Here is a 16,840-nt window from a genome sequence, read left to right on the forward strand (position 1 = left end):
CCACAGTCTGCACATGTGTGTCACTGAGCTGCTGATGTTTATGTTCTGAGCTCAAAAATAGATCTCAAAAGACAGCTCTCAGTCGCAGTCAAAGATCAGTCACCGGCGGGACCGGCTTCCGGTCATGTGACCACTGTGCTTTGAGTCTCAAGAACCTTCCCACACATTGTGTGTAGGAAAAAGGTTTTTGAGAGAGGTTGTTCTGGGGGTGTGCCTACATCAATAGGAACTGAGCTTCCAGCAACCCCTGCAAGATAACATCACCAGGCTATAGGAACATAGAAAACCACAAAATAAATAATGCTGGGACATGCCCTAGAAGCAAAGACGGAGGTTTGGGAGCAAGTTTGGGTCACACCTTTAGAAAACCCTTAAGAGCTTCATGAAAGTTGCCTTTTTCATTGCAGGCAGTTATATAGTGGTGAAAATTAACCCAGCACTTTACATATCTCATATCTTTATAGTCCCTGCCATCAGGGTGCTTACAACCTAAGATCCCTATGACCCTAAGACACTTCTTAACAGTTTGTAAATACTTGTTAAATAGGTTTCTTTTAAGACTAGGGTTGTACAAACCAAGAAAAAAAAAAAGCTTTTGTTTCCTAAAATTGGCAGTAAAGTATTATCTTACCAAACAGGCAACTGAAATACAAAATAATGTTAAAAACTTTAATAGTTAGACAGAACTTTACAATCTCCTTACAGGAATGCAGTCAATAGGTCTTTGTTCATTAGCAAACTGCTCTTTGTAATCTTTAGTACAACACAATGGGTTTTTTGAACCTAAACATTAGTCTACCACTGACAGCGACCCAAAGCAAAGGTGCTTTTTATTAAAACTGATGTTGCGGGTGTAATAATCCATAGCAACTCCTCTGAATTCACTTTACTGCAAACATGATTGGAAAGAGTTAATGCATTTATGAAACGTGGAGCTACACAACTGTCTGACCAACTGATCATTATCCAGCCTTTGTAGTTGCAGTGGGCCAGTATTTTCCCATTATGAAAGGACATATAGTGGATATAAAAAGTCTACACACCCCTGTTAAAATGTCAGGTTTCTGTGATGGCAGAAAATGAGACAAAGAAATAATTTCTGAACTTTTTCCACCTTTAATGTGACCTTTAAACTGTACAACTCAATTGAAAAACAAACTAAAATCTTTTTTTTTGGGGGGGGGGGGGTATACATGAAAAACTAAAATAATGTGGTTGCATAAGTGTGCACACCCTCTTATAGCCATGTTCAGAATTAAGCAATCACATTCAAAATCATGTTAAAAAAAGGGGTCAGTTAACGCCTGCCATCATTTAAAGTGTCTCTGATTAACCCCAAATAAAGTTCAGCTGTTCTAGTAGGTCTTTCCTGACATTTTCTTAGTTGCATCCTACAGCAAAAGCCATGGTCCGCAGAGAGCTTCCAAAGCATCAGAGGGATCTTATAGTTAAAAGGTATCAGTCAGGAGAAGGGTACAAAAGAATTTCCAAGGCATTAGATATACCATGGAACACAGTGAAGACAGTCATCATCAAGTGGAGAAAATATGGTGCAACAGTGACATTACCAAGAACTAGATGTCCTTCCAAAATTGATGAAAAGACGAGAAGAAACCTGGTGTGGGAAGCTGCCAAGAGGCCTACAGCAACATGAAAGGAGCTGCAGGAATATCTGGCATGTACTGGCTGTGTGGTACATGTGACAACAATCTCCCGTATTCTTCATATGTCTGGGCTATGGGGTAGAGTGGCAAGATGGAAGCCTTTTCTTATGAAGAAAAACATCCAAGCCCGGCTAAATTTAGCAACTACACATATGAAGTCCCCCAAAAGCATGTGGGAAAATGTGTTATGGTCTGATGAAACCAAGGTTGAACCTTTTGGCCATAATTCCAAAAGATGTTTGGCGCAAAAACACTGCACATCATCAAAAGAAACACAATACCCACAGTGAAGCATGGTGGTGGCAGCTTCATGCTTTGGGGCTGTTCTTCTTCAGCTGGAACTGGGGCCTTAGTCAAGGTAGAGGGAATTATGAACAGTTCCAAATACCAGTCAATATCGGCACAAAACTTTCAGGCTTCTGCTAAAAAGCTGAAGATGAAGAGGCACTTCCTCTTTCAGCATGACAACAACCCAAAAGCATACAACCAAATCAACAAAGGAATGGCTTCACCAGAAGAAGATTAAAGTTTTGGAATGGCCCAGCCAGAGCCCAGACCTGAATCCGATCAAAAATCTGTGGGGTGATCTGAAGAGGGCTGTGCACGGGAGATGCCCTTGCAATCTGACAGATTTGGAGTGTTTTTGCAAGAAAGAGTGGGCAAATATTGCCAAGTCAAGATGTACCATGCTGATAGACTCATAACCAAAAAAATTGAGTGCTGTAACAAAATCAAAAGGTGCTTCAACAAAGTATTCGTTAAAGGGTGTGCACACTTATGCAACCATATTATTTTAATTTTTTATTTCTACTTCCCTCCACCTAAAAGATTTCAATTTGTTGCAAAAGGTGGAAAAAGTTTTGAAAGGATTTATCCTTGTCTACTTTTTTTCACAGAAACCTGACATTTTAACAGGGGTGTGTAGACTATTTATATCCACTGTATAATCGTAGTTCTATAAGCACCATCATACAAGAGACCCATTTAACATCCTCTGTACAGTATATGTGTACATATAAAGATATCATTAAAGTGGAGTTCCACCCATTTTTTAAAGTGCACCTGTGTACATCGTACTTGTGTTGTAAAGCACGATTTGGATAATTTTTTTTTTTGTATTATAAATAGCTTTAAATCCATTTTTAGGACTGCAGTTCTAGTCCCGGCCGCCTAGGCGATGACGTTGTAAGGCGAATCGCAAGGTCTCCTGGGATGTCGTGTCCTTTATCCCTGGAGTCCTTTGGGTCCCTAGTGAGTTAATATCGTGGCACTTCAAACTGGAAATGACGCGAATGGGAGGAGTTCGGTGCCATTTTACCAGAGTTCTGTGAGTGGAAGACGTGTACGCTGTATGCTGCGGACTGCGCTGTTCTCTGTTAGCTGGACGTGCAGAGTGTGTCAGTACTGCGCAGGCACGAGATCGAGTGGTGCATGCTGGGATAGCCAGCAGCACCAATTCCAAGAAGTAAAGACCTGCGGGCTTCAGATGCCCACAGTTTAACTTATTTGAAAGTAAAAACAAGACTATTACTAATAACTTCATCCAATTGATAATGCTAACGAAAAGGAAATCCTGGGTCTGCTTTGAAAAAAAAAAAATATTCTAAGGACTGGATCTCCGCTTTAAAGTCCAAACAGATCACTGACTGGCAAAATGTTACATGTCTGCTCAAAGCATCACATATGAAATAATTGTGCTTCTTTTACGTTGCATCCAATGAATAGCTATGCAAGCACCTGGAAGCTGAAAAACATGACCTGTTACTAGTTTTGGACAGAAGCGGCGACAGACTCGTATGGCAGTTTCAAACAATCCTGAGTGACACTCTTGATGGGGTAGTGAGACAGGCTAGGGTACCTTGTTCAGGACTACCTGCAGTGAGATCTGCCAGTCTCTTCCCTTCTGCATAGCCAACATATGAATGCTCAATATTCGTAATTATTAATAGGTAAATCAGGACGTGCCTGCACATCCAACTGGCCATTGGATGTTTAAGGGCATCTTTAGTTGTGCATTCTATAAAATTTTAAATCAGGCTGACAAGTAGGAGTATCTACATGTACTCCTGGTCAGACAGATCTGTGCATAAATGATTAAAAAAAAACCCTAAATCTGTAGTCTCCAATCTACAGCTCATAAGAGGTTGTATTACATGCATGGGGCTGAGTGGTCAAAGTGCACAGCACACATAAGTTAAACAAAGTTCATGTATGTGTCAGAAGACAGTGATTAGACAGAAATGCATAGATAGAAAAGAGGAGTTTCAGTCAGGGCCAATTAAATAGCAGGACTTGTAAAGAAGTAAAAATATTTGAAAGGCAGAGACTATACTAACATGATCAGTTTTAAATCGAGTCCCTTTAAAAAGAGACCCTGACAGTATAAATGTAAGTTAAAGGTAACAAAGCTCTACTGGTAGTTACTATTCTGTATGTCAGAAGGTTCTGACAGCGGCTCCCAAACACAACCTCCTGATATCACAACCAACACTGCTGTGGCTGTATTAAGGAGAGGGCATGTGCAGGGGCAGCATTGCTGGTAAGGTAACTGGATAGGAAATGTCACCAGTGCACAGAGCGAAACATGGTACCCCTGCCCAAGCACTCTCCTAAAAACAAAGCCTGATCAAACCGTCTGGGTGTCTGCTCTTCATGCCGTTTTGGATCTTTCAGTATAAAAGAGACATAAAGCCCAACAGAACTTTCAGTTTAAATCAGCTAGATATATAAAGTTTATCAAAACAAAATATGTGCTAAGTCCTTTATTTTCCATGGAAAGCAGCCAAAATCTGAGTAATAAAATGCTTGTACTGTACCAGAAAGCTGCAAAGAAGGACCATTATTTTTTCGGTTGAAGCAGCAGTCACTCTGCAGAGGTACAACCCTGCCTGAGACAAAACGTTTGCTCTGAAATCAGCACAATTCATATTCCCTGATTAGAGTGTTCCAGCTCTAGCTAACCAGGAGGCTTGTCAAACCAGTGCAGAAAGATCACTGCTTCCACAAGGGCCTCTCTCTATGCTGGTAGGGGGCAAGCTTTTCAACACAGCCTATGGCTGCTTTCTTTTATTTAACTGATTCAATCAGAAAGATCAGTGGCTCTTTACATTTAAAGATTTCACTGGTAGGCATTTAAAATTTTGGTTTTTAATTCCCCTTAGTTTCTGTGCTAGTGACACCAAGAGAAGAAATGAGAGAAATAGGGGTTATACGGGGCATTAAAAGTCATAGGCCAAATAAACACCTGACAGAGGGTCTTATAATTCCCAACTCTGCTAAGTAATTTTTGTTGTTGTTTCTGTCCCCACTGGATAGACATGCTGTCCCATTGGGACAGGAAGACAGGAAAAGCTCTGCAATGGGGAAAAAAAAACGGTAATAAAAGCTGAAAGGGGTTGCAATCCTTGCCCCTTTTATCCAAAAAAAAAGTTTTTGGTTAGAATCAAACTTTTCACCAGATACACAATGGAGAACACTAAAATCAAGAACAACTTATTTCCAATGGAGTGTACGGGTTCTGGGCTGTGGAAGATGATGAACAAAATATTGGCACACCATATAAATCGGGAGGAAAACATAATTCATGGCATACTTCCATTTGTCATACTGAATGTAGGCAGCTTAAAAAATATTTAAATAACTTAAGTCAGATATTTATCATTTCAAAACACATATAGAAAGCCTCAGATGGAAGCCGCAGGTCTTTGGTTTCGTGCAACTGATGTCACTTATCAAGAACTGGTTTGCTTACTGATCCAGAATGAGTACACAATCCAGGTATCAGGACAGCATCAGGAAACAGCAGCTTCCACTTAAGGCTTCTCACAGAGTTATTATCCCTTGCAAAAGATAGCCAGTAATAAGGCAGTGCCAACAGACACAGTGTGTGGTCGTAGATGTCAACCAATATGATTTCATCCTCTGGAAGTTTGGAACCATCACAGCCAGAAATGAGGACTATAGAATACTGCACTAAGTCTAATAAATAATAAATGATCATGATGAAACTTCATCAAAGCGCACTGGGTAAAACATGGTATTAGAATGGATTTTTCTCAGTCTCGAATTTTCGTCGTATAAAACAAAGCTGTACGTTTACATTAAGACATGATCTAGATATTACCCTTGTTGAGATCCCCAAGAACCAGTGATCCGGTTTGTGTCCATAAAAAGCAGTCTGTCTATGATACAATATTAGAAAAATAGATCTTGATGTTCCTCTGGGTGGCAATTTGTTCACCTGTTTCACAAAGCCCAGACCATAGCAGTGTACCCAGGATTCTTGCTCTGTATGCATGATCGGTGGCTGTGCTGTACAAATGCAGGCTGGGAAAGTCTTTACCTGGGCTCCACGTATATCATGAACTGTTGGTTTTCAGTAAGATCTCCTGTAAGTCTTCAGGCAGCTCTTGTATGATGATGTCTACTTGTCCTTGAAGCTTCTGCAACGTGTCCATATTTACAGGGAGCTGTTCCCTCTGCGCCAGAGCCTGTTAACAGCAAGACTGATCAACACCACAATAACGATTGGTATTTTAAAGCTGCTAGAGGGCAACTTTTTACAACTTTAAAGGCCCATTTAGACTAAGGCTTACCAGTAGGTACAGTGAATATCTCAGAAATTTGCATTGTTTAGAAGGTAGTCACACAGCATGCAGACGGTGATGTTACCGGCACATGCGATCTGAAGGAATGGCACAGCATGCATGACCTTCAGAGCTCCGAGCCGCAGCCAAGGGCTCCCACGCTCATGCGTGGGAGTGACGTCATCGCAGCACTGTCCATTCATACTGTTGGAACCTGGAAAGAAGACTGGGTGAAGATGGAGGTGCTGGGGAGCAGTGACAGCACGGCACTGGAGGGCTCCGTGTATAGGCAAATCTGTCATAATGTACTAGTATGCGGTGCATAGTAGTACATTATGACATAAACCTGCAGGGTGCCCATTTGTTTTTTTTTTAAAGAAAAAAAAAAAAAATTAAAAAAAAAAGGTACAAAGTGCAAGCACTCAAGAGGTATTTGCTTTTTCTGGCAACAGCTTGCCCGACTTCCACACATTCCTGTTGGCCACTGAAAAAGCCCTTTATAGTGATGAGCCAATAGAAATATGTGATTGGGGTGGGAAGGAAACAGGCAAGCTTCAATACTACCAACATTCAAAGTGTTACTGTACATGAAGCTTAAAGTAGATCTAAACCCAAATCATTAAAATCTCAATTAAATTAGTTGTTTTTCAGACATTTTAAACCTGTGCCAGTGATGGCTGCCGGGAACAGGAGGGAGTGCTGACAATGGATGGGCCATTGGAAGCCTATGGATGATGTCACTGCTCCAGGCTTACCAGCTGTTTTGGAGTGCCCTCTCCCCCTGAGCCGCCACTGGCTGCCATAGTGAATAACATGACCAGACCAGAGGGGCCAGGAAATAGGTAAATATATACAGTCAGGTCCATAAATATTGGGACATCGACACAATTCTAACGTTGTTGTCTCTATACACCACCACAATGGATTTGAAATGAAATGAACAAGATGTGCTTTAACTGCAGACTGTCAGCTTTAATTTGAGGGTATTTACATCCAAATCAGGTGAACGGTGTAGGAATTACAACAGTTTACATATGTGCCTCCCACTTGTTAAGGGACCAAAAGTAATGGGACAGAATAATAATCATAAATCAAACTTTCACTTTTTAATACTTGGTTGCAAATCCTTTGCAGTCAATTACAGCCTGAAGTCTGGAACGCATAGACATCACCAGACGCTGGGTTTCATCCCTGGTGATGCTCTGCCAGGCCTCTACTTCAACTGTCTTCAGTTCCTGCTTGTTCTTGGGGCATTTTCCCTTCAGTTTTGTCTTCAGCAAGTGAAATGTATGCTCAAAATCGGATTCAGGTCAGGTGATTGACTTGGCCATTGCATAACATTCCACTTCTTTCCCTTAAAAAACTCTTTGGTTGCTTTTGCAGTCTGCTTTGGGTCATTGTCCATCTGCACTGTGAAGCGGCGTCCAATGAGTTGTGAAGCATTTGGCTGAATATGAGCAGATAATATTCCCGAAACACTTCAGAATTCATCCTGCTGCTTTTGTCAGCAGTCACATCATCAATAAATACAAGAGAACCAGTTCCATTGGCAGCCATACATGCCCACGCCATGACACTACCACCACCATGCTTCACTCATGAGGTGGTATGCTTAGGATCATGAGCAGTTCCTTTCCTTCTCCATACTCTTCTCTTCCCATCACTCGGGTACAAGTTGATCTTGGTCTCATCTGTCCATAGGATGTTGTTCCAGAACTGTGAAGGCTTTTTTACATGTCGTTTGGCAAACTCTAATCTGGCCTTCCTGTTTTTGAGGCTCACCAATGGTTTCCATCTTGTGGTGAACCCTCTGTATTCACTCTGGTGAGTCTTCTCTTGATTGTTGACTTTGACACACATACACCTACCTCCTGGAGAGTGTTCTTCATCTGGCCAACTGTTATGAAGGGTGTTTTCTTCACCAGGGAAAGAATTCTTCAGTCATCCACCACAGTTGTTTTCCGTGGTCTTCCGGGTCTTTTGGTGTTGCTGAGCTCACCGATGCGTTCCTTCTTTTTAAGAATGTTCCAAACAGTTGTTTTGGCCACGCCTAATGTTTTTGCTATCTCTCTGATGGGTTTGTTTTGTTTTTTCAGCCTAATGATGGCTTGCTTCACGGATAGTGACAGCTCTTTGGATCTCATCTTGAGTGTTGACAGCAACAGATTCCAAATGCAAATAGCACACTTGAAATTAACTCTGGACCTTTTATCTGCTCATTGTAATTGGGATAATGAGGGAATAACACACACCTGGCCATGGAACAGCTGAAAAGCCAATTGTCCCATTACTTTTGGTCCCTTAACAAGTGGGAGGCACATATGCAAACTGTTGTAATTCCTACACCGTTCACCTGATTTGGATGTAAATACCCTCAAATTAAAGCTGACAGTCTGCAGTTAAAGTACATCTTGTTTGTTTCATTTCAAATCCATTGTGGTGGTGTATAGAGCCAAAAATGTTAGAATTGTGTCGATGTCCCAATATTTATGGACCTGACTGTACATCTTTCTTACGCTGAGGATTAGCCAGCATGGGTGTTAGGAGGAGGGAGGAAACATTTTTAAGATTAAAAAGGTTAATGCTGAAATTATACTTTAAGTTTCTTCTGTGTTACTGTGCAAATCATATTTAGAGCAGATTTATATGATCCATGCTGTGTATGGTTCTTCTGTTCTCATTGACAGCTTTGATCTCCAATCATAATTTTATTTGTACTCACCAGTTTACTTTTCAGTTTTAAAACCAGGTCCACGGCCTCAACTTCACTGTGCTTCTGTACCCAGATCAGCAAATCCTTAGGTGGGATGTACATAAACACAGAATTAAGCAGGATGGATTATGGTCACTGATCATACAACTTAACCACTTCAAGTCCGGACACTTTTACCACCTTCCTGTCCAGGCCAATTTTCAGCTTTCATCGCTATCACACTTTGCATGACAATTGCACGGTCATGCAACACTGTACCCATATGAATTTTTTAGCATTTTTTTGAGACAGCTAAACCTTTATTTTGGTGGTATTTATTCACCACTGGGATTTTTATTTTCGTTTGCTATATAAATGAAAAATCCAAAAAATTTTTAAAAAAGTGTTTTTCTTATAAAATTTTGCAAATAAATAATATTTCATAATAAATCTTGGCCAAAATTTATTCAGTTCTCTTTTTAGTAAAAAAAAAAAAAAAATAACCCAAATTAGTTTATAACCAAAAATTATTAAATTAAAAAAAGTTTTTTACATTTTTTTTAAATTTTTTATATTAGGTTTTTTTTTTTACATACTGTCACCCTAGCAGTACAGTGTCACCATGGTGACACTGTACTACTTGTGGGGGGTGATGAAGATTTTTTTTTTTTACACGGATTGCTTTTACACCCATAAAGGCTGTAAAATCAATCATTTCTCCTTCTCTCTGGCTGCATTCTTGCAGCCATTGAGAAATACTGTGTGAGCTGTGATTGGTCACAGCTTGTCACATGGTACAAGGCTGTTGTGAATAGCCTTGTACCATGTGACCTCTGTGATCATTCACAGATTTCACACGTAGTAAGCAATAATGTCAGAAGTGGCATCTTGCTTACTACTCTGCATGTGATCACTGATTGGCCAATCAGTGATCACATGATCGGGACCTCGCACAGAGGTCCCGTACGACGATTGGTGTTCCACTGTGTCCGTCTTGTGATCCCAGTAGTCTTGTGATCCCCATCAGCCAGCACATGCAGATCCTGGATCTTCCCTCAAACTATACTGCAGTTCAATAATGCATCCTAGTCCATAATCTATCCTAGTGTGTGGCCAAAGAAGCAGCAGCACACTGATGTGTTAATTCCTGAGCTCTCCCCTCCTGTAAGCATGTTCACACTGTAGACTAACAGAACCATCCTAAGCAATAGAGCCGTGATGACTGTCTTAAGAGTGCTGACCTCCTGTTCCCAATTTCCTATTAAAAGTGAAGAGTCAATAATGCTGTCACCTCTCCACTGGGTTACGCAGTTCTAATCCATGCCACAATCTAAGTAAGTGAACAGGGCAGAATAGTTTTATTCTCAGTTAAAATGATATTTTTCTCATTTGGTTGAATGCTGTGTGATACCTTACAAAATACAAGGACTGAAATTACCTCATTACAAAGTGCTTCAAGTTGAAGAGCTTCTAGCTTTTGCGTCATTTCTTTTCTCCGGGCTCTGAACCAGCCATCAAAGTTAGGTGAACGCAAAAAATGCCTTTAACAGAGAATGTATCAACATACAGTTAGGTCCACTGCAGGGAAAAATAACGTATTCTGATAACTGTATGTGCTAGATACCTATAATGACAGTATACAAGTCCATTTTTTATTTTCCATCTTTGTTTATGTTTTTCCATCTTTGTATGCAGGCCAAGATGTCCAACAAAAAAGTGACAGGTAAAGGGGTTGGGACAAATAATTATACATACAAGGGAAATTACAATTATTATTTTTAATTCTTTATAAAAAAAAATGTTTTATTAAATTTGCAAGGAAATCGTACAATATAAATCAAATGCAAGCTAACCCCTCCCCCCAATACAGTAGGAAGAGAGTAAGCAAAACAACTGGTCACGCAGGACCAATCAGTCCCTGACAACTGCCTTCCCCCCCAGCCCTCTCTCTGTGAGTACATCCCCCAGCAGTCAACATTCAATACAGGCACCACCAAATAACAGTACAGGTGCCAATGCTGACCCCATATAAGGCATCTCCCTTATCAGGATAGTTATAAACACCATAGCAGCTGTATCCTGGATGTCAGCCCATGTACCAATCAAAAGATATATATAGTAGGCCTGAAGGCTCCTCATCTAGCAGGTGACTAGTATTTCTTTGTCTCCATCGAGGAGATCCAGCGACCACAGACTTTTTCAAAGTTACAGGGACAACCTCGATTTAAATATGTGGCCTTGTAGAATGGCAATGCCGTATTCACTAGGCCCTTCCAGGCACGTAAAGAAGGATCAAAGGGTTTGTTCCAATGTAAGATAATTGCCTTATGAGCATAGTAACATAAGATACTTTTTTTTTTTTAATCTTTTTATTGAACTGTTTAACACACTGAGGAAATACACACAATAGACATAACAATGGTTCACATGTATCCTACCCTCGCAGGGGCGCAGAAAGGTCAAATGATATATCCAGAGAGATTACAAACGAAAAGGCTGCATCAAAAGATTATCCAAGATGCCCATATGGCCATCGTTACCAACAGAGGAAGAAATGTGGGAATGTAAAGTGTCCCATAGTAGTGTACATTATAGCGTGTATAATGCCCTAAGACCAGGAGAATGTACAAATACGCCTTAAAATTACAATAACTACTTAGGTTATTGGCATGTCAGAGGCAGTGGAGGGTTTGGCCAGCCATTTGGACCACTCTCTATGATATTTCTTGGAGCATCCCCTGTGCATATAAGTATCTTTATAAAGTGGTAAATTAGCATTAATTATCCACTTCCATAGCGTAAGTGATGGAGGAGCTGTTTTTTTCCAATTTAAAGCAATGGCCTTTCTAGCATAGAACAAAAGTAGGCTAATCAGAGTACGTTCAGCTACAGTGGGTAGGAGATCACTACCAGACCTAATAAACACACCGACATGGTAGGTTTGTAGGGGGGCTGAGGTCAATTTATTGCATAAGGATATTACCTCCTTCCAGAAATCAGACGACGCAAAGCAATGCCAAAACACATGGGCAAAATAGCCCGGTGCGCACCCACAATGCCAACATTCGGGGAGTGTGTTGAGCTCATTTTGTGAAGCCTATATGGGGCATAATAGGCCTGATGCACTACCATAAACTGAATCAGACGGTCTCTTAGAGAAACCAGGGAGCAAAAAAGCAGATCCCAAATATCATCCCAGTCATCATCTAATTCAGGGACATCCCGTGGACCATGCAGGCCGCCTAGAGCGGGTAGGGAAACCTTCAATAGGTGTGTGCACGGTAAAACCTACTTCCCATCTGTGCTATCAGACGACAACACCTCTTCCAGGGCAGATTGAGTAAGCCAAAGGGTAGAGTGAGGAAATTAAGCACGGAAGGAATGGGAAAGCTGTAGGTATCGGAATAAATAGGATGCAGGAACATTATAAGTAGAAGAAAGCGTGGGACTCAGGTAACTTGAAAAGATGGGGCAGGGTAGTAACAGGTAAATATGCAGCGCTAGAGTAAATGATGAATAATAAATGATATACAAAAAGAACAGTATAAGCAATCAAACATATGAAATTGCGCTCTATGGCGCTAAAATAAACGATAATAAATATATAATAAAAAGAAAAAATCAGCATAAACATCCAATCATATAAACTTGCGTTCTGTGGCGCTGAAAACAGTAAAGTGTGACAACGTCCTATCTTGATGTAATAAAGTGCATATAGTGATGTATAGAACTTCAAAATTCAATAGCAGCAAAGGTGAAGAAATCTGTGACCACAGTGCCTATAGAAATGAGTGTAGATTGCACTAACCGGAAAGCGCAAACTAATGTGCGATTGAGTAAATCAAGACCAACTCCTGGTCATCTGCATCTGGAAACAGGAACACTAGGGGTCATCTGGCAAGCGTCAGCATAGGTAGGCAGCACACAATAGGAATATCCAGGCTCCAGAAATGCACTCTCCAGGCAGCAGGTGAACCACTCATGCAGGTGTAAAAGGCAGGGTCATCAGGAATCACCTTAGAGGGGGGGCTGTTCGCCTCTCTCTCCAGCTTACCCCACAGCTTACCAACAGGCTGCCCGTAACATCGTCTTGTTCTGGATTAATCCATAATGGGGCATTTGGAAAAACAGCTAGCTTGAGATAATGTTCACAAATTAAACCCGCACGCCAAGCCCGCAGGGTGGTGATCATGGATGGCAAAAATCATGGTAGAAATCTGCAGAGGGAAGGTACATAGCCAACACTCAGCTATAAGGGCCTGATATATATTCATCAGTTTAGAGGGAGTATAAATAATGTGATGGAGAAACTTATAATGTATTAGTCTGTCTCACGCTGATACAAGCTGTTGGAGGGGCAGTCCCGCATGTCGTCCCAATCATCCCCATTCAAATCTGAGATATCACCCACCTATTTCTCCTTACAGTGCACTAGAGAATGGGGCTGATTTGGAAAAAAATCCTTGTAGACTGCGGATAGTTTTAACCAAAGAAGAATCCCACAGTAACCATTCTGGAGAGGAGGGATGAGTCACCAACTCGATTTAACAAAAGTGTGCAATAAATGCGTGGCGTAGTTGTAAATTCCTAATAAAGTCCAAGTTAGGGAGGGCAAATTTACTCTTGAACTAGTCAGATGTCATCAGCTTGCCATGGGAGACAATATTAGTGATGTTTTTAATACCCTTCCCCGCCTATAGAGCAGGGTCAGGTATTGACATCAAATGAGGATAGCAAGGGTTCCTCCATAAAGGGGAATACGGTGAAACACATTTTCTGGGCCAGTCCCCAGGCTCTCAGTGTCATTTTCATAGGGTCAATGAGTACATGTGGTGCCCGGGTCCCCGTGTGTAACAAAAATTTTAGGTTTTCGAAGGACCCCACTATTGCCACCTCCAAAACTGTAGCGGCATCACTATCATCAGAATCAAACCATCTAGACCATTTGAGCTGCAAGATAGCATTTAAGTCCAGGAGAGCCAGCCCCCTTGGGGCCCATGGGTTCCTGAAAGGCCCTAACCCCTATGAGTAGACGGCCATAAAAATGAACTAAAAAAGTCCAGAGACTTTCCTAAAATAAGATTTAGATACCTAAATCTACACGTCTCAAAAAATAGAAAAAGACCAGCAAAATCTTCGTCTTTATCAAATGCATTTTTCCCAGTAGGGACAGAGGCAAATTTTTCCAGGTCTTAGCAGGGTCGGATCTAGCACGTATGATATGGGGGTGCAGTAAAAAAAAAAAGTCAGGGGGCAGAGGTCAGCAGGGCAGTGTAAAAAACAGAAATAAATAGCGGAGTGTACTGGGTGTCAACAGGTCAGAGGATAGGGGTCAGCAGAGCAGAGGGCAGGAATCAGCAGTTTGTAGGGCAGTGTACCGATCAACTTCTGCACAACCAGCCTCTAGCAAAATTTCCACATGATCAGCACCGCCAGTTATAGCTGACAGCACTTATCAGTGCTAAGTGATAAGTCTCTCCGCTGTCAGAACACAATACCTCAGGAGTGATTTCCGCATCAACGTCGAATGTGTAGCTGTGGGAATCTAGTTTTTTTTTTTTTTTTTGTTAAACCCTGCTGTTGAAAAAAAAAATGACTAAATGTATAGACTGCCTTACTGAGCCTACCATAATGAAGAAGAGAAGGAGATGGGGAGAGTTCAGCTTTGGGCAAAGCTCAGCTGACTTACCCCAAGCTGGCCTGGGGGCTCAGGCAGAGGCTTCAATCTTGTAGCCACCATGTAATTGCTAGCTGTCCTGCTTCAAGCTTCCTGCCCCCACATCTTCTCAAGTACAGCCCTGTTTCGGAATTGCAGTGTGGGCAGGGAAGACGAGGAGAGGGGCGAGGCAGACACGAGGAGAGGGGCGGGAGGTGGACATCGATCTCTCCTTACCTGTCCGTGCAGGGAAGGGGGAGTGTGCTGGCTGGGCTGTGTCACAGACACTGGACAGGTTGCATGGGTGGGCAAAATTGATATCAGGGGGGCATAGCCCACCCAAGCACCACCCTAGATCCGGCCATGGGTCTTAGTCTTTTACCATAACACACCAAGGAGGGGTATAAGATTCAGCGCCATGTAATCTGAAACCTTGGCTGTGATCTGTACCCCCAAATAAATCATCTTGGAGACTAATTTCAAAGGAAGCTCCCTCATCTAATGGCAAAATAGCAGACTTGGTCCAGTTTACCTTCAGGCCTGAGAGGCAGCCAAACTTATTCATGATCTGAAAGACAGTTTCCAGGGATGGACCTGGGTCACAAATAATAAAAAAAAAAAAAAAAAAGGGGGGGGGGTAGGTCATCTGCATACAGAGACATTACCCCCTATATCCAGTGCCCACAGCTCAGGCGATGAAACCAGTGATATCACCACTGTTTCTATCATCAAAGAAAATAGAAAGGGCGAGAGGGGGCAGCCCTGCCTTGTACCGCTACAGAGGCTGAAATACGGGGAGAGAACATGACCTATATTTTTAGCCGCTCTGGGATGATCATATATTATGGAAATCCACTTAAACAAATGTGGCCAAAACCCATATGAAAAAGCACTTTTCACATAAATCATAAGCTCACGGAGTTAAAGGCTCTCGACCCAGAATTGTCATGTCTGATCTGGAGATGGGAAAAGATAATACAAAGGTTAGCATCTGTGGATTTGTGTGGCATAAACCCCATTTGATCTATATTTACTATGGAATTGATGACCCGAGAAAAGTGAGTAGCCAGAATTTTAGTTAGAATTTTCAGATCCATGTTTAGTAGGGATTGGCCAGTAGGAGGAACACTCTGTAGGGTCCTTAGCAGGCTAAGGTAGAAACACAAAATGTGTGTCCAGCGTAGGAGGGGGGAAGGTAGAGGTTTAAAAGCAGTGTTTATACAAATAATGCTTTCTAGGAATCAGGAGGTCAGCATTGTCCCTATGCCACTCAGCTGGAAATCCATTCAGGCCCGGGGACTTGTGAGGGGGAAAGGATCGGATTGCCCTGTCAATTTCTTCAGTACAGATTTCAGCATTTAAAACAGCCTGATCTCCTTCTGACAGTGATGGAATAGTAAGCGAGGAAAGAAGAGTTTCCAAGGCCTCATCGCTGCAAGGAGGAATAGGTGCATATAATTGACTGTAATAGTGTACAAAGGAGTCAAGAATGACCTCCAGGTCTGGAGAGAGATCACCCACCGCTGTTTTGATACATGGAATATTTGTTTGTGCCTGCTGGTCAGCTAACAGAAGCCGTTTTTATCCCCTTCCTTAAAAAGTGACTCGGCTCTCCTCGTACAGGAAGTGTGGGCAAGTTCAGACATGTGTAAGTTTAGTCTATACCTAGATTCCAACAAAGCCAGAGATGTAACATCTGATGAAGAGGAGGCATGAGATTGCCTACCCCCTGCAAAATTCTGTTATGATTGACCCAATATATTTATTGGCAGAAATATATTTGCCCCTCATGACTGCTTTGAATCCATCCAAAAGAACCTGTTACTGGACAGAGTCAGTGTTATTTTTCCAGTAGTTAGTGAAAGAAGGAAGGAGCTAGCAGTTGGGAAACACTCTCCTCCTGCAGCCATCCTGGAGCCAATCTCTACGCACACAGCACAGATAAAGGCATGTGATCCGATGTCCCTCCAGATAGATAGGAGGTTTCACTGACCATGGGGATTATGGCTGTATTAATGAAGGCCAAGTCTATCTTGGAGGAGGATCTGTGTGTACTGGATACATGGGAATAGAGTTCATTGGGGCGAGTGCTTCGAAACAAGATCGACAGTAGCGGGTCTGGTATTATTGGACGAATCTAAGGGGGAATCATGGACACAAGGATTAAAATCTCCTGCAAGGATGAGAGGAAGGTGTAGATAGGAATTCAGTTTGGATTGAAAGGGTGGAGGAATATAAACTT

The 16,840-nt window shown here is 41.8% G+C and overlaps 1 protein-coding gene across 1 annotated transcript in view; it reads right to left on the reverse strand.

The window, feature by feature from the left end:
* Window positions 1-655: 655 nt before the first annotated feature.
* DENND6A (DENN domain containing 6A) overlaps window positions 656-16,840 on the reverse strand; it is a 119,984-nt gene continuing 103,799 nt past the window's right edge. Inside the window, exons 18-20 of the mRNA XM_089678748.1 lie at window positions 10,381-10,483; window positions 8,973-9,047; window positions 656-6,154 (exon numbers count right to left, since the gene is read on the reverse strand). Coding sequence (XP_089534874.1) covers window positions 6,023-6,154; window positions 8,973-9,047; window positions 10,381-10,483 — 310 coding nt within the window. The 3' untranslated portion in view covers window positions 656-6,022. The remainder of the gene's footprint in view (window positions 6,155-8,972; window positions 9,048-10,380; window positions 10,484-16,840) is intronic.

Source organism: Staurois parvus, unplaced genomic scaffold (genome assembly GCF_062004578.1).
Source record: "Staurois parvus isolate SC_StPar_1 unplaced genomic scaffold, SC_StPar_1.0 ptg000209l, whole genome shotgun sequence".
NCBI classification, from domain to species: Eukaryota; Metazoa; Chordata; class Amphibia; order Anura; family Ranidae; genus Staurois; species Staurois parvus.